We start from the raw sequence: 22,618 nt of genomic DNA, 5'->3' as shown, positions 1-22,618 counted from the left end.
ATCAAGGCACCTGCCCTTCACCTCAGTTCTCTCAAGGATCTCAGTATCACTCCGTGTGTGGGTGAGGTCTTGATTTCAGACCCACCACTCCTAAAGGCGGAGGGTAAAAGGGGAGGTGAGTGCAAGATGGAAGGCAGATTTCAGGGAGGAATCGCCTTCTAAAAGAAATATCTACTTTCTGGCTCCTGCCTTTGGATACCTGAGGACAGACACTCAAATCGCAGGGATCAAATGTCCTACTTTTGGGAGGAGGCTGGGTAGCCTGGAGACAAACCTACTTCATCACTGAGACTAAGGCATCCTATCTTCCAGGGCTGCAGGAAGATGAATAACTACCAGCAGAATTAGTAATAGGAGATTCTCCCCCAGTTCAGTGAGCCACTGACACAACCTGTTTACACAGGCTCCCTGGACATGAAATGGATTAAGGGAAAATATGAATAAGAGATTTAACACAAAGTGATTTTCCTTTACATATAGTATAATTATTTCAAATACAAAATATATATCCCACCCCAACCCACCTCTTCAATTAGTAATCTCTGCATAAAATCAGAAAAGACGGTTTAAAACACAAAATCGAAATTATTGAAATACAAATGGTATCCAGGCCCGAGTTCACAAACTGGCAGGCCTCGGGGGGTGATTCTGCCCACAGATTTTGTTTAGTCTGCAAAGTATTACTGCTGTTTTAAATTTGAATTAGTTGCCAGCTTTAAAAAACAAAAACCCTGGAATTTCTACACTAAAATTCCAAATTTCCAAATTCTCTTAAAGGAGTACAACTGTTAATATAAGCTAGTGACTAGCAAAAAATTTGAGGTACCTGCCTCCTTCAGATGAAGCGGCTTCCTGTGGAAACTGAGGCCCACCACTGAGCCAGCAACCAGTCAACACTCTCTCCCCCCAGGCCCCGTATACCATTTGGTGTTCATGGCCTCTGGATCAGCAGGGGGATAAACAATAACCAGATAAATTATGTGGTTCTTTACGGTGACTTTCACCACAAAGGGGGAAGGGAACTGGAACCAGACAAGAGTGCTTGCTTTTTCTGCAATTCATCCAGAAATAAGGACCTCCAATTAAATACCAGCAGGCATCTGGGTTGGGCCAGGCCAGAGGAAGATAACATATATTCTTCCTCTCCCCCAAGCAGAGCAAGAAAGGACAAACAACGGTCACCACCTTGTAGCTATTGGTAACCACAGATAACTACCTGCCTACGTTATCACTTCATTCCAGAAGGACTGAAAGAAAAAAGGCCCCAGAATATCCTGTATTAAGGGAAGGCCACAAGCACGCAAAGTTCTAGAATACAGATAATGAACTTCAAAGGCTGGGACCTAAGAGGTTAAGTTTGGTGCTTGCAGAGTAGATTCCTTTTACATCTTAAAGTTTTTCTGAGAATGAATCACTTTGGACAAGTTATTCTGATGCCTCTATTTCCTTATTAAGAATGCAGAAATACCTGGAGTGAAATCAAGATCTCTATCTCAAAAGTAGAAAATTAAAATACAGTTCTCAGGTAATCCCCTACGGTGAAAATGTATTAAAATCAAATGAGTAATAACACCTCTGATAACTCAGCAACCTTCCTAATACGTAAGTAAAATGGTAATAAAGTATTAATGGGTAGCATAAATCAAGGTATGATTCTAGCAGGCGGTATCCAATGAGGAGCCAGCGAACCTGCCCTCAGCCAGGGACAACAGACAGGGTCAACATCCTGAGCAGGTCCATCTTCCTCTGCTTCTACAATGAGGGAAGAGTACCAGCTTCCTCTCCTTTACCTACTTCATAAGGGTGTTGCTAGGCCTATATCCCCTCTGCAGTACCTTAGCAGGGTGGTAACGCTGTTTAGTTGCTCAGTCATGTCTGACTCTGTGTGACCCCATCAGGTTCCTCTGTCCATGGACTTCTCCAGGTAAGAATACTGGAGTGAGTTGCCATATACCCTCCTCCGGGGGATCTTCCTGACCCAGGGATCGAACCTAGTCTCCTGCACTGCAGGGGGATTCTCTACCACTGAGCCACCAGGGAAGCCCCAGGGTGATAATATCAACAGGTCATATTCATATTAGTAGTTCTACCTCAAAAGATGCCTCAGTGGAATGAGAACTTCATAGGTACCTGGTAAATGACTACTACTTCCCCTCTCCCTGGGAGCCCAGATCAGCACCCACCTCTGTTCTGATGGATACTGGTTTTCAGGCATCATCTTTGGCATCTGCAAGGGCTGATGTGGCGGCCGGGGGACCGCAAAGGTTTGCTGCTGTGGTCCAGGTTCCGGAAGTGAATGAGGGGTGGGGGCGGGGCCCACACCTGGGACTGGGCCAGCTGCAGGGGCATGTGCCGCTGAGGTGGGCAGAGTTGCCTGAGGTGGGGGAAATAGGGAATTCTGATGGGCGGGAGACAGGGGGGTGGTAGGAGGGGTTAATGGCTTGAACCCAGAGGGAGGCTTCCTATCATAGGCACTGTAAACAGAAAAAGAGAAGGAACCATTTAGCCGCAATGAAGCCATTAGCGTGGTCACCAGGTCCAGCAGAACTCGAGGTTGCAGCCCACGGTTGCCAGGAAATGACAGCATTAACATAGTTGAACTGCTGGCAGCCCCGAGGGAATATTTGTACCTCTGAAAAGTGACAAACACACTGCGTCACAGGGACTTGTTTAACACTTCTAGTGATTCTTCTCAAAGATAATTTTAGCCTCAGCTTCCGGTTTCCTTTTTCCCTTTTTCTAAAAGAATTCTCCATGTATGCGCGTGTAGGGGTGGATGGATAAGGGGAGAAATTAGGTCCTGGGGGAGTTTTCTGGCCCCCTCTCCCAAGAATTCCAGGGTTCCCAGGAATAAGAACCTTGGAAGACAAATTTCTGCTGTAACATCACTTAATACAGCTTCTCCTCCCCTTTTCAGGCAGATCGATGTTTATCTTCTAGAGCAAAGAATGATTTAAAATTAAAGCTTCATTCCTGGGGCTTGGATACTCTTAAGTAAAGGGCACTGGCATGGGGATTTTCTTCATATATTCTGATGTGAAGATTACTTCTTTGGTGCTTAAAGTTCACATTAACATATGATAGACACGAAGGAGCATATAGTCCCTCCCTTGAAGCCACAGACCAAATAGCCCAGCATTCAGGGTTCTTTCCCTTGGGAGGGCTCAGGGCCCCATGAAATCAGTCCCCCGCAGGGCTGATTTAACAGTTCTGCACGTTACATGCAGACAAAGCCCATTTGGACTAGCTACAGCTAGAGGATCATTATACTGCCACCAGAGACGGGTGTGCTACACTGAGCGTCTGCTGAATAATACTGGAAACAATCAACGTGCCGGCCACTTCCTGGCCAGCCTTTCTCTGGCTCCACTTACCAATAGTTGTAGAGGCACTTTTCTCCATAATTAGCACCGAGAGCCTGCTCGTGGCTACAGGACGACAGCTCAGAGGAGGGGCTGTGCAGCTCCCGTTTGATCTTGGTTGGAGGTGGGGCATGAAGCACCACTGAAATCAGAAGAGGGAAGAGGGAAGGGACAGAGAGGACAGTGATTAACAGGGAGCACAATGCTTCCTTCTGCAAACCCTATACTAGCTGATTGTTCTTGGAACTCATGTCCAGTCACACGCCAGAGGAAGCCAAACACTTAACACAGAGTCTTCCATAAAAACCAATGAAAAGTTCTTTTTTTTTTTTGGTTTTGAACCTTTAATGAGAAAAAAAAATATAATATCGAGCTCAAAAACACTGTGTGGTGTGTCACTGGGTCAAGGGTTAGGGATACACAGGATAGAACTAACAAACAAGATAACGTGTAAACAAAGATCCACACAACCAGAGTGAAAAACCGGCGCCTGGCACAGTTTAAGTCTCAGTCTCCTCATCACTCAGCAGCATACTGGGGATCCCACAGCTGATGGGGAACAGACGTCCCCAGACTCTGGGCATTGCAGGGTGCCCTCCAAGACCTCCACCTCCAGCAGCACGCGGTGCATCTTTCTCAGAAATTCCTCGTTATGCTCGTATCCCTGAATCGGCTCTTTAGGCACCTCGATGAGATGCAGGGTGTCCGCAGCCTCCAGAAGCGCCGCCCACTCCACTTTGGGTATCATGCGCACTATGAAGTTGGGGTTGAACTCCACAGGGTTGATGCAGACCTCCGTGGCCTGGAGACGCAGGGGGAAGCCATGGGGCCCCACCCCCTGCACGTGCGAGCTCCAAAAAGTTCTTTAAAGTCAGAAATCATCATCTGACACTTTAAATTAGCCAAGGGTTTTTTTTAATGTCCACCCCACAAACTTTTTCTGTGTTGGGTCCACTGCCTAGAGGCTGTGAAGCCTTTAAAGATCCTGTAGGTGATGGTGCTTCAAGAAAAACACAGGTGTGATAAGAATACCAAGGATTGCAGACAAGAACAATTTTGTTTCTGAAAAGAACAAAACACCCAAAAATATACTGGCAGACATTACACGTTAGCTTATCTAAGGCTTAAAATTGCCGTAGCAAAAAAAAAAAAAAAAAAATAGAGGTGTATATACAAATTAAATATGACTTAAAAAAATATGATTTTAAAGTCCTTCCTCAAGCAACTCTAAATATTAGCTCTGAGTAAGAAATGCCCAGTCTTTAGGGGCACTTCAAAAACTTTTAAACTTTATATTGGAGTACAGCAGACTGATGATGTTGTGATCATTTCAAGTGCACAGCAAAGGGACTCAGCCATACATATACATGCATCCATTCTCCCCCAAACTCCCCTCCCATCCAGACTGCCACATAACACTGAGCAAACTTCCCTGACCTACTGTGTACAGTAGGTCCTTGTTGGTTATCCACTTTAAATACAGCAGTGTGTACACGTCAATCTCAAATTTTCAAAAGCAAAGGAATACAACGATGGATCCCAAACCACAAATGAGGAGAAGCTAGCTGCATATAGGAGGCCTGGAAAACCTCCATGCTTGTGTCTGCTTCATGCCTTTCCAGTGTCCTACCAGGAAGGGCAGGCACTCATAACCAATCCTTTCACAGATGGTGCCAATTACTCTTCCTAGATTGATAGTATACAGAGCTGCTGCTTTGTTTGGAAGGCGATCGAACATTCCATATGTGATGCTGAGATGGCAGAGGAGTTAAGAATTTTTCAAATGTATCTAGGGGCTAACTCATTTTGAAGAGGGTGCTTTACCCAAAGTAGAAGGGCAAAATTCTAGAAGACACTGTACTGTAAGGATTATCTTCTGGCTAGAATTGCTACTTTCTGCTGGGTGTCTGGGACGGAGAGGGAAAGGAACGAGTTAAGCTTCGCTACCAGCTGTTATCCACTGGATCAAAGTTCTCATTAAATGGCTAACAGTGCTTAGTGCTCTGGTGACCCACCGAATTTTTCTGTTGCACTCAATGTTTACTCTTGAGCCATCTTCCAGAAGCTTGGTTTTCTTAGTGATTTATATTAGGTAGAATTAGTGAAATGACAATTCTTTTCTAAGACTGAACAATCTTCCCGCCAACAGGTTTCTCAGGTGCTTCCTCCAACCCTGAATTCTGGACTCAGAAGTGAACAAATGAAACTGAAGACTTGATCACAGATGACAAGTTTATAAAGCAAAGTCCTGCCAGTGACTGACTGGCAAGGGCAGGTTTTCATAATTCCTTTCCTACAAAACGCCAACTGCTTTTCCCAAACACACAAAATAAGTTCGGAACTGGCAGATTATATTTAGAAGTCATTAGAGTCTCTCTCGTGATTTTTTTGATGGTGACATCATGGCAGCCAACCCTCAATTGCTATCAAATGTTTTCAGACATTCAGACACAGAAAATGGCTAAGCTTGTTCTTGTTAGAATGTTGTTGGTAAATGAGAAGGGAGAGTCGGGTATGCAGGGGATGTTCTGGTTCTCGGCACTGCTCCTGGGTCATTGCTTCTCCTCTTACCAGTTTTCTTCATAAAAGTTTTGGACTGGTGATGATGCCCCAACCTAAGCAGCAGTTACATGTCCTAGAAAGTACTTTTCTGACTTTATTTAAAGAAAATCATTTATAATCACAGTTTCTCCTAAGTTTGGAGAGTAAACAGTAATAGCATTGTTCAATTTTCTATTTTCAGGCTTCAGAAACGTTTTGACATTTTCATGGTATTAGAAACGTTATCAGTTCTACTAACAAGATTAATACCAGAAGGCAAACCAAAGTTTTCCGGAAAGCAAACTTTTATAATGTCTTCAGAAATACATATACCCATTTTGAAAGTCTTAAGTTTTGGCTAATTCTGATATCTGTGGGCATTCAGTTGTGTCTGACTCTTTGAGGCCCCATGGACTATATAGCCCACGAGGCGCCTTGGCCCATGGAATTCTCCAGGCAAGAATACTGGAGTGTGGGTTGTCATCCTCTTCTCCAGAGGATCTTCCCAACCCAGGGAAGAAACCCATGTTTCTTGCATCTCCTGCATTGGCAGGTGGATTCTTTACCACTAGTACCACCTGGGAAGCCCAATTCTGATGTCTTCCGTTCTGTTCAGTCGCTCAGTCGTGTCCGACTCTTTGCGACCCCGTGGACTGTAGCCTACCAGGCTTCTCCGTCCATGGGATTCTCCAGGCAAGAATACTGGAGTGGGTTACCATTTCCTTCTCCAGGGGATCTTCCCGACCCAGGGATCGAACCCGGGTCTCCAGCATTAGAGGCAGACGCTTTAACCTCTGAGCCACCAGGGAAGCCCCTCTGATGTCTTAAATTCCTCAAATCTACATGGCATTCCTAGTGTGTACCACACCATTTTGGCTCTACATTATATTATATCTTCTTTCATACCATAACTGTCCTATACCTGGAATCTTATGTTCTCTATCCAAAGGAGGAGTTCAAGAAGTAACTGAGTGCTGTGGTTTGAATTGTTGTAACCTCCCAAATTCATACGTTGAAATTCTAATGTCCTATGTGATATTAGCGGGAGGGGCCTTTGGGAGATGATTAGATCACGGGGGCAGAGGTATCTGAGGACACAAGTCTATGAAGCAGAGCTCTCACCCAGCCATGCCAGCACCATGATCTCAAACTTCTAGCTTCCAGAACAGTGAGAAATAAATTTCTGTTGTCTATTAGCTCCCCAGTCTGTAGTATCGTTGTTTAGTCGCTAAGTTGCATCTGACTCTCTATGACCCCATGGACTGTAGCACGCCAGGTTTCCCTGACTTTCATTACCTCCTGGAGTTTGCTCAAACTCATGTCTATTGAGTCAGTGATGCTATCCAACCATCTCATCCTCTGCTGTCCTCTTCTCCTTTTGCCTTCAATCTCTCCCTTCAAGCTCTACTAAGATTCAGGGGTTATATTTCCAATTAATTTTTAACTTTGAAGGCAAGGTCCACATTTACCTTTCAAGGCTAGACATGATGTTAGTCATATTTTGTTTTTCCCTTGGGAGTCAACCATTCGACGGAGGGAGAAGAGAGTGGAATGTGGCAGGAATGAGATCTGGAAGTTTCACAGATAACAGACAGGAAAGCCAGGAGAGGCCGTGTGAGGGGTAAAGAAGGAGGCTCACTCTCCACACAGAAGTTGCTGGGTCAGAGGATGTATGAAAGAGCCTGATAGTCATATGCGTGTGTTTTAAGTAGGAAAGTAGAAGCCCAAGGAATGCTCATAACTTTCAACCTGTTCCCTCTTTGTAAAATGAGATATATGATGCTGCCTTGAGAAACACAGAAAATGGCACAGCACCTTGTAGATGGTGCTATGATGTTGTATAATCATACACTATGGTTTCAAAAATAGAGTACTTACCTTCACACAGGTGACTTACTAAACCATGACAGAGACTGAGGACTATAAACCATGGCAATGAATCGCAATTAAAAGAGAAGCATGAACTCCTGAAGAAGTTTAAGAAAAAAAAAGCTGTTTGACTATTTGAATTGATAAACATTTTCTGCAATAGAAAACTTGAGTTTAATTAAGCTCAGTTACAGAAGATGGACCCATAAAGCCAATGATGTCCTATGAACAATTTCTGGCAAATATGGGCCACCTTTCTTATTGTAAAGATTTCTTTCATTCATTCATCCATTGATTCATTTGTTGAGCATCTTCCACAGGTCAGGTTCCTGAAGGTGCTAGGGATATGCTGGTAAACAAAATAGACATGGTGGTTTTTCCTCACGGCATGCATAATTTAGTGAGGGATTTGACTTTTAGCATCTTCTGATAAATGATTAGCGTTGACTAGAGTCTGGTAGTCTGTTTGATTTAGGCCTTTACAGTTATGGATAAGGACCCTGAGGCCCAAAGGAGTTAAAAGAATGGTTTGAGGTCTTGAAGCTGCTGATACTGGAGAGGAAAGGAAGGAAGAGCGCCCCCAACTGTTATCTCAGTCATCTACCACATTGACAGAAATGGGCGATACTGCATCACCCACTATGTTCATCAAAAAGAGGACATAAACCCTGTTTTCAATGAAAACAACAAAAATAACACATTACACCTGATTAAGTGTTCTGGAACGAAAGAACAATGGATAACTAATACCTCTGGAAAAGAACCAGGTAGACCAAGAAAGAGGCAACCAGATGGATCCCTTATCATTGGCCGTGGCCAGTTTACTTAACGTTATTTTATCCAATCTTCCGAACCTAGTGAGAAAGCTACTTTCATTGTCTCCATTTTAGAGATAAGAAAAATCAAGGCTCAAAAGGTAATCTGCCAAAGTCTCATAGCTCTAAGTGATCAGTATACCAATCAGTTGTCAGTCATTCCATTATATTGCCTCCCAAATGGAATCTGAGCAAAAAGGACTAAATCAAAAAGGGATTGAAAGAGATGGAGAAAGAAGACAACACCAGAGAAGCAGAAGGATACTATTTGCCAGTTCTCGGGGTCTGCATCCTCGTGTACTCTGTACTCTCCAGCTGCTGACATGCCTGACACATCTGAAGCCACTCAAGGACTTACACTTTCTCCTATCTCTAGGTCCCCAAAACGCCCAGGTTCCCTCCCTCACTCCTACTAGCAACAAACATCTCTTGATTCTAGCGGTTTCTACTTCTTAGTCCTTGCCTCCCATCCTAGTATTCCATCTATAAGATCTCATTTCCCCTTCTATTGTCCAGCGAATCAAAATCTTTTCAGATAGCTGCAGGCACTGTGGAAGACCTGGCATCTACAGCCAGTCACTGACCAGTCAGATGCCACATTGTTGCTGTGGATACTGTCGTGCACCCGCAAATGCCCCGCCCCTCCTGAAGTTGCTGCTTGACAATTCCCTCCTAAATGCCACCTCTGAGACAAGAACATTGTGAGTGAGCTCTCTGGACCTCTATTATTTGACTATCAGAATTCTGTTAAGGATCCATACACAAATGAGAGTCTCCACTAGTCAGGGGTAGGAAAGATGGGTTGGCTGGCTGATAAGATATATCTGTATCCGTGGGCATGCACTACAAAGTACAATGTGTTGCTCTGTAGACCACCATAACACCATTTAAAATTTAGATGGGATGTTCATGAATCAACCAACTTAATTTCATAGTTTCTTTTCTTACTAGGAAACTCCTTGGAAGATTTTTCTATCTGACACGATGATCAAAAATCAAGCCTGATCCCAGCCAGTGCAGTAAGTTAAGAAAAATGACTAAAAGGAAAAATGAGAAGGAAAAACAACTCAATCATTTATTGCCAAGGTGAGTACATACAAAATATGAAAGTATCCACCAAATAAGCTAATTTACCAAGATCACTGGCTACAAGGCAAGTACATAAAAGAATGACTTACATACACAGTAACCTAAACAATGTGAAATTTAAAAAATACATTTACAATAGCAACAGATAGCATCAAATACCCAGGAACATATATAATACCTAGGAATACATCTAACAAAAGACATGCAAGGTAGCTAAACTGAACTATAAATAAAACCCCGAGGAAAATCAAAGAATTCTAAATAAATAGAAGAATACATCAGTTCACAGGCTGGAAGTCTTGATACTACAAAGATATTAATTCTTCTCAAATTTATCTATAGGCTCAATATAATCCCAAACAAAATCTCAGTACTCAGAAATGAGAATGAAGAAATTACAATCAAGCTTTAACAGGGAGTCTCACAAAAACCAAAAAAGCCAGATACTACATGACCCCATTTACAACAACATTCGAAAGGAAACAATTATTCTATGGTGTTTCAAGTCAGGATGGAGTTTACTCCTGTCTCTAGGGGTGGTGCCTCTTTAGGGGGCACGAAGAGTCTCCTCACTCTCATAAATTCTAGGTCTTGATCTAAATGCCTGTACCATTTGTGAAAATGTTATCAAGCTACTCTTGTTATACATTATTTCAGTTGTTACTATTTAAACAAACAGCCCTGGGACTTCCCTGGTGGTCCAGTGGTCAGGACTCCATGCTACGTTTGATCCCTAGTTACGGAACTGGGATCCTACATGCCTTGGGGCCCGGCCCCCCAAAACGGCAGTTCCTGTCCTGGTCAACAGCACCACTGAGTTAACACTAAGATTTCTTCAAGCTTTAGAAAATCTTTCTTCTGTGATGGTGCAGAAGCAGTCTTTCAAGAAATAACCCAATTGTTTCAAAATAGAAAAAAGTAGATAAACTAACCCATTCAAGAGAAATAATAATTCCCTCTGACAAAATCTGTTTCCTGCCCACAAGTACAGGCCTGTGGATCCTGTCCAAGGCAGCTATGATGCCAGTGCTGGCAGTGAACTTCACTATTGCAGCGCAGAGGAGCAAAACAAAGGAAAACACTTTTGTTGAATGTTACGATAAATGACAGTTTGAGTCAAAAGGAATTTTTTCAGAAAGACAAAAACCACCTTGTCTAATAAGCCTTTCCTTTGGTGCCTCATGATTGTCAAAGTTTCAGTTCGCCAGAGCCTTTGTTGTGAATACATACAGCATTTATGTAATAGACACCGAGTGTTAAAGAAACTGCCAATCAGTTATACTTCGGTCTGACTGGGGAGAGACTAAGCCAGTCCTACTTCTTTGGCTTCACACAGAGGCTCTGCCTGCTTCTCTTAGGTGTTGCTGTTAAGGTTTTGTTTGGGGATTTTCCTCTCCACCTTCTTTAGTTTCATTTTCATTACCTTCATCTAGAGCAGACTCATCTGTCCCAAATCAGCATGCAGGCCTGACCTCAGGGCAGACCTTATTTGGTTACGCCTGACAGCCATGATCTTACTGTACATGGAAGATTGTGTCTCATGATGGAAGTTGACTAGGACACTAACACCTGCCTCCACATGGCACGTCCTTGCAGCTATGTCCCAGTGCCAGCCCATGTCTCCAGAGCCTCTCACGGCCCTTATAAACAAATGTGGTGTGGGTGTACACGGCCATGGTTGAGAGGCTTTTCAGGATTCCCAGAGCCATAATCTTACAAAGAAGCTTCATCCCTCAGCTTACTGCTCTCTCTGCCGCCAGCGTTGGGTCACTGTTCCTTTCTCAGACCGCTACCAGCTCACCTCCTTTTCCTCCGGAGTAAGGAATAGGTACTGTGTATTACCAAGAATGGTGGCGGGGGAGCCCGAGACACCTGCCTGTACTGCTCTTTGGTTATGGCGGTGAGTAGAATACCAGGATGGAGAAGGCAATGGCAAGCCACTCCAGTACTCTTGCCTAGAAAATCGCATGGACAGAGGAGCCTGGTAGGCTGCAGTCCATGGGGTCACTACTAGTCGGACACGACTGAGCGACTTCACTTTCACTTTTCACTTTCACACATTGGAGAAGGAAATGGCAACCCACTCCAGTGTTCTTGCCTGGAGAATCCCAGGGACAGCGGAGCCTGGTCGGCTGCCGTCTATGGGGTCGCACAGAGTCGGACACGACTGAAGCGACTTAGCAGCAGCAGCAGAATACCAGGAAAGAAGGCAGAGGGACATGTCAATTTAAAAATGATGTTGGCAAAATAGGGCACGTGTGGTCTCTACTCTCCTGATTACTCCTAACTTGTCAGGGTGCCCACTGGCAAAGACCAGAGGGGGCCTTAAGTCACTAGATGTGGTGTCCCTTGAGTTCTGCACACAAACCCCAAAAGACCTCCTTTCCAACATACTGCTGACTTTCCTTAGTGCTGGCCTTCCTTGGACAAACTCTGAGACAAAGCATAGTCAGCCAGTTAGTAAGAAAAGGATAGACAGGCAGAGGTTTATTTAAGTTCTACCATATTACTGGAAGTTGGAAATAGTCTTTATTTTAGTTTATTGCTACTTTGAGTAGATTAGAAACCATTTCAAACATAAAACATATTCCTAATCTTGGTATTTCTTGTAATTGCTATAGCAAATGACAAGGACAGGCTATAATTCCCTGTTCTGGGAACCAAAAGAGGTTCAAGGGAGATTAAGTGGACAGGTTCTGGCACTTAAAGAATATCTGGAAAAATATCTGGATGCCTTTTGGATTTCTAAACCAAATAAGAGACATGCTCAAACCTGTTTGAATGGATGGTTAGCACTGTTTCTGCCTGGCAACAGTTTCCAAAAATAAGAATTTGAAATGTTATCAAATTTAGGGGCACAAGTTCTAAAAGTAGAATTGGTGGAGATACGGGGAACTGCCATTTTCTCTAATGTCTGACAGTGCTAACCTTTGTAAGCATAAATTAGAAAATTGAATGCAGCAAAAATCATCCATAAATAGTAAAAAATCAACTATTTAGTAAGCTGTGCTAAAAACTGTAAGTCCCTCAAAAGCCTTCTCTTCAAACATGCACAAACCTCTCCATTTGACTCACTCTGTTCTTTCACCAGTGTTTTAAGGTCAACAAAATAACATGGATAGGAGGTGAGAAAACCCACAACATAGGGAATTTCCAGGCCTAAGGTCAGCATTTCTGTATGTTTGTGTTTCTACATATCCTTTAAATATGTACCCTAAAAAGTCAACTACAAAACAGCTGGCCAGCACTCTTCAAAAAAAAAAAAAAAACCGTCAGTGTTACTGGGGGGAGGAGGGCAAGGTGGGCAGATTCTTGTCCAAGATAAGAGATGTAACAATAAGCTTGATGTATGATTCTTAAATCCTAGATCAAAAACAATATTTATATCAGTTATAAAAGACAGCTGGGGAATTCTGAGTATTACTGAATAAAAGTTAATTTTCTTAGACTATGTAGAAGAATGTCCTCAATCTTTTGAGATGCACACTGAAGTATCTAGGGGTGAAATGTGATAAAGCGTGCAACTTTCTAATAACTTGGAAAGAATATATAGAGAAATGAAGTAAATGCAGCAATATGTCTTGACAAAAAATCAATAAAATGTCTATTATATCATTTCCTCTGAGATACTTGGAGGAAAAAACCTATCTTATGGTTGACTAAACAGGTCAGCATACGTGCTAACAACTTCAAAACCATGCCCTTACACACGAAGGAAGTCACCCCTGGCCTATTACCAAATCTGAAGAAGACTGTCCTGTTTATCTGTACCTTTTACCATGTTTGGATAATACAGCCCCAGGAATCTAAAATTACACAAGGACAAATGTTGTCATACTCTAACATCTAAGCCAGTGGTTCTCAAATATTTTTTTGGCCCTGGCCCACTTAGAAAGGAGAAGGGAACACCTGAGAGAGGGAAAAATAAACTGCCACTGTTATCACCATGACGACTGTCCATGCCACCTCTACAGCTGCTGGGTAAAAAGACCGCAATTACACAAGTACAAAATAGTAACAAAAGTAAAATTGACCAGTAGTTCCGTATACACGTTAATAACACATTCAACAGGAACTAAAACAGAAGCTCAACTCAAGATCATAAAGCATTTTTGGAAAAAATAAAATGGAGAATGTCCATTCCTTGTGAATGTATGTGTATAACAGGTTTAGAACACAACCAGAAGACAGGACAACTCAGATTTCATCCCCTGAGTCCTCAGGAGGGCACCCTGCAGCCATCACCAACCTGTGCAGATGACAGAAGGAACGAAAGTTCTCTTCCCCAATGTTCTCCTTCATCCTTCCCTCTAAGCAGCTGGTTTGGCACGGCCAGGGCCCAGAGAGGAGGTTGGAAATGGGTGACCTGGTCTTTTGGTGCCCTGAGCACTGGGGGTGGGGAGAAAGGCACAAGAGTTTCTGGGGGCTCCAACTGGCCCAACCCAGCTTATTAGGATAAGGGATCAGAAAAGAGTGGAGCTTAAGACCTAAATTGTGTTAAGTCTGTTGGCTTGGTGAATCCTCTGTGCATTTGTCTTGGGAATCAAGAATGATAGCAGGACTCTGGGCTGGAAACAAGGCTCTCCATATAACTCATGGGAAATATGACAAACGTCTGGTACAGCCAACACCTGGGTGAGCAGACCACATCTAGAGGCTGAGATTTCCGGGTAGGTTCATTCTGAATCTCAAACAGCAATAACAGCTATATTTGTCCTGGGCAAAGTCCTACATGGAGAAAGCAAGGTTTCTGTTCTGGGATGGAATTTAGTATCAGAAGATATAGGAAAAGATCTCTTCATGATTGTCATAGCAATAGTATTCAAGATTTTAAGTAATCTGTTTTCCATCATACTAGGGCTTCCCTGGTGGCTCAGAGGTTAAAGCATCTGCCTCCAATGCGGAAGACCCGGGTTCGATCCCTGGGTCGGGAAGATCCCCTGGAGAAGGAGATGGTAACCCACTCCAGTATTCTTGCCTGGAGAATCCCATGGACGGAGAAGCCTGGTAGGCTACAGTCCATGGGGTTGCAAAGAGTCGGACACGACTGAGCGACTGAACGGAACGGAACGGAATACATTTACATAGCTTAAGAAATCAAATAGAACTACAAGGTTTATGGTGAGTAACAATAATATTCCGGAGAAGGCAATGGCAAGCCACTCCAGTACTCTTGCTTAGAAAATCCCATGGATGGAGGAGCCTGGTAGGCTGCAGTCCGTGGGGTCGCTAAGGGTCGGACATGACTTCACTTTCACTTTTCACTTTCACACATTGGAGAAGGAAATATGGCAACCCACTCCAGTGTTCTTGCCTGGAGAATCCCAGGGACTGGGGAGCCTGGTGGGCTTCCGTCTATGGGGTCACACAGAGTCGGACACGACTGAAGTGACTTAGCAGCAGCAGCAGCAGCAACAATAATATTCAGGGTTTTGGACTAGAGATTAATCATGGTGGTAGGGAAATATGGTGTTGATTATTCCAGTTTATTACTTCCTTGTTTCTCAGTGAGGACCAAAGGACTGAATATTAATTACCCTGGTAGTATATCTCAGGGCCCTAGGGTAAAGAATCAACCCTGAAGTAGCAGAATTCAATTAACAACTATGGAAGTCCTCCCTATATGGCCAATACCATATTCTGTACAATAAATAACACAAGAGCCAAATTAGAAACTGATAAAGCTAGTTCCTAGAACATCTGGTGCCAGGAATCAGATTTCTTCCATGCTGTGGGAAAAACCTACAGTCAGCGTAAGACAGGCTTTGGGAATTTGGGTGTGGACAAAAAAAACCCACTCTACTTTTCATGATTTAGAGCTAGAAATTTGGGGTAATATGGTCGGCTTGAGAAAAATGTCTTTGAGCTTATTATCACGGCATGGACTACAGGAAAAGGCTATCAGATCCCAACAAATAGGGTTAGAATTACGCAGTATTGGAACAGGAACAACCCAAGAGCAAGATTTGAATCTTGACAACTCTGCATGAAGATGGCTGGGGAATACCAGAGCGAAATAATAATCTGCAGAAGTAGAGCTAGGTCTTGATAAAGTGGAAAAAGAGGTGAGGAAAGAACACACTTCTCTTACTCTTAAGAGTAAATGAGTTTATACCAAGTATCAATACTTAGAAATTCTAGGGCAGGAACCTTTGGGGGAATGTAAGTCCCGGAATACTTTGTTGGTGAGTTTATATAAAAAATGATAGGCACTTACCTGAACTATGGTATGCATTGGGAATTTGGGATTGATGCATGTGTGTGTGCATGCATGAGTAGTCGTTCAGTCGTGTCCGACTCTTTGTGACCCCATGGGACTGTAGCTGCCAGGCTCCTCTGTCCATGGGATTCTTCAGGCAAGAGTACTGAAGTAGCTTGCCATTTCCCCCTCCAGGGGAATCTTCCCAACCCAGGGAACAAACCTAAGTCTCCTGTGTCTCCTGCATTGCAGGTGGATTCTTTACCTGCTAAGCCACTGGGGAAACTGAGAATTGGATGTGTATATACTGCTATATTTCATATAGATAACCAACAAGAACCTACCATATGGCACAGGGAACTCTGCTCAGTATTCTGTAATAAACTAAATGGGAAAAGAATTTTAAAAAGAATAGATTCATGTATATGTATAACTGAATCCCTCTGCTGCACACCTGAAACTAACACTACATTGTTAGTCAATTACGCTCCCAATATAAAATAAAAAGTTTTTAACAAAGGTACGGAGACTGTCTCCAGAGAGACCCCTATCAGTTCACAAATGGGGTGGGCAGAAAAACAGGGTTAGCAGGGACATGAGATTACTTCACAGTTCTGAAAATGGAAACCTAGAGGTCTTGAATACAAGTTTAGAAATGAAAGGGAGGAAAAGGAGCTCATAAAGAAAAAAACGGCCCACCTTTGAAAAGGTATAAATAGCATCAGTAGAGAGCGGCATCTGAAACTCCTGAGAGGTCACCTGCAAAGGCACTGGAATTTCTCCTGGGAGACAGGAATTAAGGGTTATTGATAATGTCTCCCACCTGGGTTTTAAATTAGACAAAAGAACTGATACCACAAAGAAGTTAAAACCATGCTCTGTAAGCCCCTCTTCCGTTTTGTTTACCAGGGATGACCCTAAATCTCTGCTATGGACTCAAGCTGACAAGAGTGATATGGGTCTAGGTTGTGTCCTAGACAAGTACTGGGCTTGCCAAACGCTGCTGTCTCTGGGGGAAAGGCTTCACATGGGGTTGGCGTTTCAATGACAAGAAGCTGCGATGCTCATACTGGCTCTGGAGAGTAATGTGCTGCTAAATTGTGTTTGGGTGGGACTGATGTTACGGTATTTTATGCTCTTATTGTTCCCTGGAATGTGAAATATATGACACAAGATATTAATATCTTGGAGTTCTCAATGGAGAACTCCAGCTCTGAAGCTACCAAAGCTCCAGCTTCAGGGGCCTCCAGGTTGTAGCTTCTGTTAGACCTCCAAACAAAGCCCCGTGGTTAGGGTAAAAGCGGGAAAAGATAAGTGGCAGTTTTACTTATAAAGGGATTTAATTTCTCTGTGGAAAAGAGGAACTGACTGGACAAGGGGTTATACTTTATAGGAAAGGGCTTTATTGGGGGCAGGCATTTTTATTAGGTTGGGATCTTATTTGAACTCGAATGTTTATATTTTCTAGAGGCTTCCCAGGTGGCGTTAGTGGTAAAGAACTCACCTGGCCGACGTAGGAGACAGAAAGACATGGGTTGGGTCTGGAAGATTCCCTGGAGGAGGGCATGGCAACCCACTCCAGTATTCTTGTCTGGAGAATCCCATGGACAGAGGAGTCTGGTGGGCTACAGTTCAAAGAGTCAGACACGACTGAAGCGACTTAGCATGCACGCACATTTATGTTTTCTAGTAAATTCATATAATGGGGAGGAGAGATGGGTGATTTGGAGGTTTACTTCTGTTAGGCCCAGCTCAATGACTAATTACATCATCCCACCAAGTTTCCTTCCTCTTTCACTGCCTCTTCCAGCAACAGCAGCCGCTGGCTGAAATACCACTGCGCAAAGATGAAAAACTAAATTTCGCCCATGGAAGTCAGTTTGGCAGGTATAATGTACACTTGCAACCCCAAAGGTAGAACTGCACCACTCAGGCTGACCACTCAAAATGTGTGTGGGGTCCTCTAGTCTCCAGGGGGTGCTCCAGGTTCCCCCTATCTCTTTATTCCCCCCTCCAGAGAGGAAAAATCATGACCCAAGTCAAGGAAGATGCCCAAGTCCTAAAGGGTGGGCAGGGGGCATAGCTTTGGCTAGGAAGAGAAAGGGTCTTCAAGGCCATCTATTTACCTCTTCTGCTGCAAAGGGGCTGAAAACGCTGGGAGAGGCTGAGAAGAGGTCAAAGTGATGGGCTAAGCACAGGGAAGCCTGAATGGCCAAGGAGTCCTCAAGGGAGACCTGTGGGCCAGGGGCGAGTCTGCCAGGGTAAGGAGGTTGCTGCTCATGTCCTTGGTTATCGACTAGGAGGACCAGTTTCTAACTGGAATTTAGGATATTGGCCTTATCCTTTCTTCACTTCTACTAGTGCTAATAGTAATGACAGGTGATTTTTTTTCTTGAACGGTTTCTTCTATTCTAAGTCTGGCTAAAATAGACGGAAAAAGCCTCTTTAATACTTTTTTCTCCTCCCAAAAGAAGTGGTCATATTAGTAAGAGGAACCCACCTTGGATGAATGTACTAAATCAGGAATGTCCTGACTCACAGAAGGGAACTGCAGGTCAGAAAGAGGGCCTATTACTGAACAGTTACATGTCCTCAGCACAAAACTGCATCTTTCAAATAGTCATTTCTAAACAGAAAATGGGTGTTCTCAAATAGGGAAGATAATCTAATGCCAATGGTAGTAGACAGGTTGGTTTTTTTGACCTAGATGAACTAGTTTCAGATTTACTTCCTTCAAGTTCACACTCTTGCCATACACTTCAGCATTATTCTTGAAACAGCTTGAATTTGTGTAGTTCCTTTTCTTCCAGCGACTCATTTATCCTAACAATTTAGGGCTGTTATTTTAGAATTCCGAAAATGGAAACCCAGAGTCCTTGAGGAGTTAGAAATGAAAGGGAGAAAAAGGAGCTTAGAAAAGAAGAGGCCCAACTCTGACTGAAGTAGGGCTTGCATATTAGTAGATTCGGGGCTCTGCCATCAGAGAACGTTGCACAGTACATGTGTTCTAATTGCATCAGAGTGTCACATCCCCAAACTCTGGGCTGTGGAGAAACCAATATGATAGACAACTTCTTTAACTTTCACCATCAAGACAGAGGCCTAGAGAGAGCCCTGTTTTCCCAGCTCTGTTGGAGGCCAAGGGCTGGCCTCCCCCATTGTAGGCTTTCCGTCAGCCACAGCACACTCTACCATGAGGAGCTGCTCATGATGGAACACACCGTCAGGAAAGGGGGAAACAGGGCAATCCTCCTGAATAGAGAAAAAATGCAAAACAAGCCTTCTTTAACAGCCCTTCTATAATTTATCCCCAATTCATTTGATTCTCATCCAAACTGGCATTAAATCAGCAACAATACTTGAAGTGGGATTTAATCACTGTGGAAAATTTTACCTTCAAGTTTAAAATTCATCTTAAAAATGTGACAGGAGGAAACTCAAACCCTAAGGAAAGTGGCTTCCCCTCTGAGAGAACCATTCCCCTCTATCTACAGCTTTGCTGCTCCTAAAGGCAGAAGCGCATCAAGTGTGTCACAAGTGCCTACACTGTGACTTGACCCCTTGTGCAAAGTCTTACTGGGGTATAGCGTTAGCTGCACAAAATCTAGAGGCAGCCTGGGAAGACTTGGGTAGTGTATGCATTTTAAAAGAAGAATCAGAAAATGAAAAATGGCCCTAGCTCGTTTTTTGTTTTTTTTTCCTATTCACCCCTAAGGTTTCCCCAAGGACTCTTAGAACTAATGTTACAGACTTACCTCCCTGCAGGCTGGGGGCTGTTGAACAACAGGGTAGGGAGGGAACAGAACAGAGTGGTGGTGTGCAAAACACATTTCCCCAAGGATTGGCTGCACGCAGAGAAGGATGCTGTGGCTCAGCACAGGAGAAGAAACAAAAGACAGGGGTTCTCTGCTTTTGGACACTGAGAGCCTAAGAGAAACTGGCTGCTTTTTGCTTCAACAGGAAGGAATTGAGAAGCAGGGACTATGTTTAATATGTCAAAATATAGACTACATTAAAGCCCTATGCTGCTATCTCCTTATTCCCCAAGAAATAAAGATTTCAAGGCTGGTGGGGAAAGAAAGAAAAGCTGGGGAGGAGCAGAAATGTTCTGACTTTGAGAGTATCCCCAGCACAGTGACATGGTCACCACTGAATTATTCTCTCTAAAATTCAGATTAGGAAACGTGGGGTAGGCCTTCCAGGATCTGGTCTTTACTGTGGGCAGCTGAGTAGAAGAGACATCCCCCTCTCCTTCTATTCTACCTTTTCTATGCGAAAAGTATAAAAGACCCTCATTAAGTGCCCTTTCAGGCAATTACAAAGCATTTCCAGGCACTTGGCTGAAAAGTGTTTATGTAAGCTAAGTCCTCCTCAGCCCCTCTGGAGAAGCAGCACAAGCATCAGCATCCTCTTACACAGCAGATATCTAGGGTTACCTCCTGAGAGGTTTCAAACTCTCACAAAAGGACAATCTGCCCAGGCCTGTTCTTTTTTTTTTTAATAGGGAAAGGAAGACATACTTGGAAAACCAATTTATAGCAAGGGAGAAATATTTCAGAAAAAAAAAAAATCCTTACAGCAAAACACAAATGCAAATAGCCTCGTTAGGTTGCAAGGATGAAGAGCAGGAACTAAGAGATCTTAGTTGAAAACCCTGAGAAAATGGCACTGGACCATTACTATCAAGTTTTGTTTTGGTTTTTAATGGACTGTCCTTTATGCTTATCAGACAGCCATGGTCTAGCCCACACAGTCCTTTTGGGGGTGGGGGTTGTTTGTGAGCTATTAGCCAAGAGCCTGGAAGATGTTTAGGGTGGGCAATACTGAGGCAAGTGTACCCCTAGAAGATGGCCAAGTTTTGGGGTGAGGAGGACACTCTGATTTGGGGGTTCACCAGAGGCTGGGTTCATTCTAGCACTTCCTGAGATGTTCATTTGATGAGGCAAGGCATTTGAGTGCCCAGTGGGAGAGTTTACCTGAGGAGCAGTCTGGGAAGGGTCACTTTAAAAGGATATGTTTCTGGCCACAGTGGGAAACTAAATGGGAGAGAGGCTGCCGAGGAGTAGAGGAGTTATAGCTGGGTCCTCCCATGTTAAAGGGCACATGTGAGTGCTGTGGCAGGCAAACACCCCACCAGTTCTTCAGGACTGGAATAAAGACTGGAGAAGAGGAGGCAGGAATCTTCAGTAGAGAGATAAAGCCACAGCCCCAAGGGAACCAAGAGATAAAAGGGTAATATCCTCAGATCAAGTCTCAACACCTCTCTCTCCAGGGAAGCTAAACCACCCTCTCGTATTATCACTCCCTTTAGACAGCTTCAGTCTAAAATGAGAGACAAAGGGGGTGGGGGCGGATCGGAGGGTCAGTAGCAGCCCTTCAGCCTAAGCCCAGGCCACCACCAGCCTGGTAGTTGGAGGGTTAAGAATCAGCACTTAAAAGAAAACTCAAACCCTATTAAGCCCAGGCTTGGAGAACAGGGAGCAGCAGGGAAGCCAAAGGAAACTAATTTTGGAGGTTCTCCAAACTGCCAATCACAAGCATATTTCTAACAGTCCCAGTGTTGTTTGAGTTGGTTGTTTTTCCACAGGCTGCACAATGGGGTCTGGTTATTCATTGAAAAGTCTGCAAGGGAGCCCCGCCCTCCATTCACAACCAATTTGGAATGCTCCATTCAGGCAAGGGGGGTGGGGAACTCAGCAGCTCAGCTCGCTGGGGCAGACGGAGCAGAGCCCAGCTGTCGCCGCAGGGACGCTTGCTCGCCCAGCGCGCAGTGTTTATGTAAGAAATTCAGACACTGCAGGCGCCTGCCTGCTCCACACTCTCCCTAAGACTCAGATGGCCGAGACCCTGGCTGAAATCCGCAAGGGTGTGCAGGTCAGCTCCAAGTGAGGTCGGCAAGTGCCCTCTGGCAAAAGGAATCTATCTTGCGCTGCCCACTTCAGAAACTGACTAGCTACCAGCTGAAACAGACTTCAGCGGTATTTCTCATGCCCCCAGGGGTGAGCTGGTTTGCATTAAGAGGACAGCTCTCTATGGAAGCCAGCCTTTCCAGACTCCTTGCTTTTCCATTCCAGTAACAGTATTGGGAGCCACCTGGCTTCCTCCCCAAGGGAGTGGGTCTCTGGAGACACTTACTACAGGAGTCTGGCTGCAAAGGGGGGAGGGGTCAAGCTACCTATTATGAACAGTTTCACAGTTCCTTTTCCTGGCTTTGCATCCGGCCTGAAAGGTTTATAATACCCCCTCTGAATACTCATGAGACATCAAAAGAGAAGAGAAGATCTATAGTCTGTGGGTGAAACCTACTCCAAGGGCAACAAAAAGTACAAGGCTAAAAACTGGTTGGGTTTCTATTCTTTTCAAACCTTCAATAATCACCCTAAGGAAGATGTTATGAAGCCAGTCTAGTGTAGACTTCATTTCAAGGGAAGAATATGCTACTTCAGGAAAACCAGATCCAGGGGATAAATGTTAGCACATGGGTTTCCCTCTTTTTCACAACACATTGGACTATTTTCAAATGTCTTATGTGGACCCCTTCTCACTGCCTGCCCCCACTGCCACAAGACAGTGAACGCAGATGGTTGACCACTGGAAGCATTTCTCGGAATCTAACTAACCAGACCCTCCATTCAGTGCCTTGGCTGCTCTGCAAAACAGTCTGAAACTCCTGGCCTTTTTAATAGCTAGATCTTATCCTGCTCCCTGGAATCTTCACCCTCAGCTGCAGCTTTCGTCTAGAT

The 22,618-nt window shown here is 44.0% G+C and overlaps 1 protein-coding gene and 1 pseudogene across 1 annotated transcript in view; both read right to left on the bottom strand.

The window, feature by feature from the left end:
- Positions 1-22,618, bottom strand: part of ETV5 (ETS variant transcription factor 5) — a 60,689-nt gene that overhangs the window by 28,381 nt on the left and 9,690 nt on the right. The window contains exons 6-7 of the mRNA XM_055408738.2: positions 3,375-3,504; positions 2,184-2,474 (exon numbers count right to left, since the gene is read on the bottom strand). Of these exons, the coding sequence (XP_055264713.1) occupies positions 2,184-2,474; positions 3,375-3,504 (421 nt within the window). The remainder of the gene's footprint in view (positions 1-2,183; positions 2,475-3,374; positions 3,505-22,618) is intronic.
- LOC148778783 (multifunctional methyltransferase subunit TRM112-like protein pseudogene) lies at positions 3,680-11,385 on the bottom strand (annotated as a pseudogene).

This window comes from Moschus berezovskii, chromosome 1 (genome assembly GCF_049115385.1).
Source record: "Moschus berezovskii isolate FMDL1 chromosome 1, NW_MosBer_1.0, whole genome shotgun sequence".
NCBI classification, from domain to species: domain Eukaryota; kingdom Metazoa; phylum Chordata; class Mammalia; order Artiodactyla; family Moschidae; genus Moschus; species Moschus berezovskii.
Note: the sequence above shows the minus strand (reverse complement) of the source record. Positions and strands in the feature narration are given on the sequence as shown.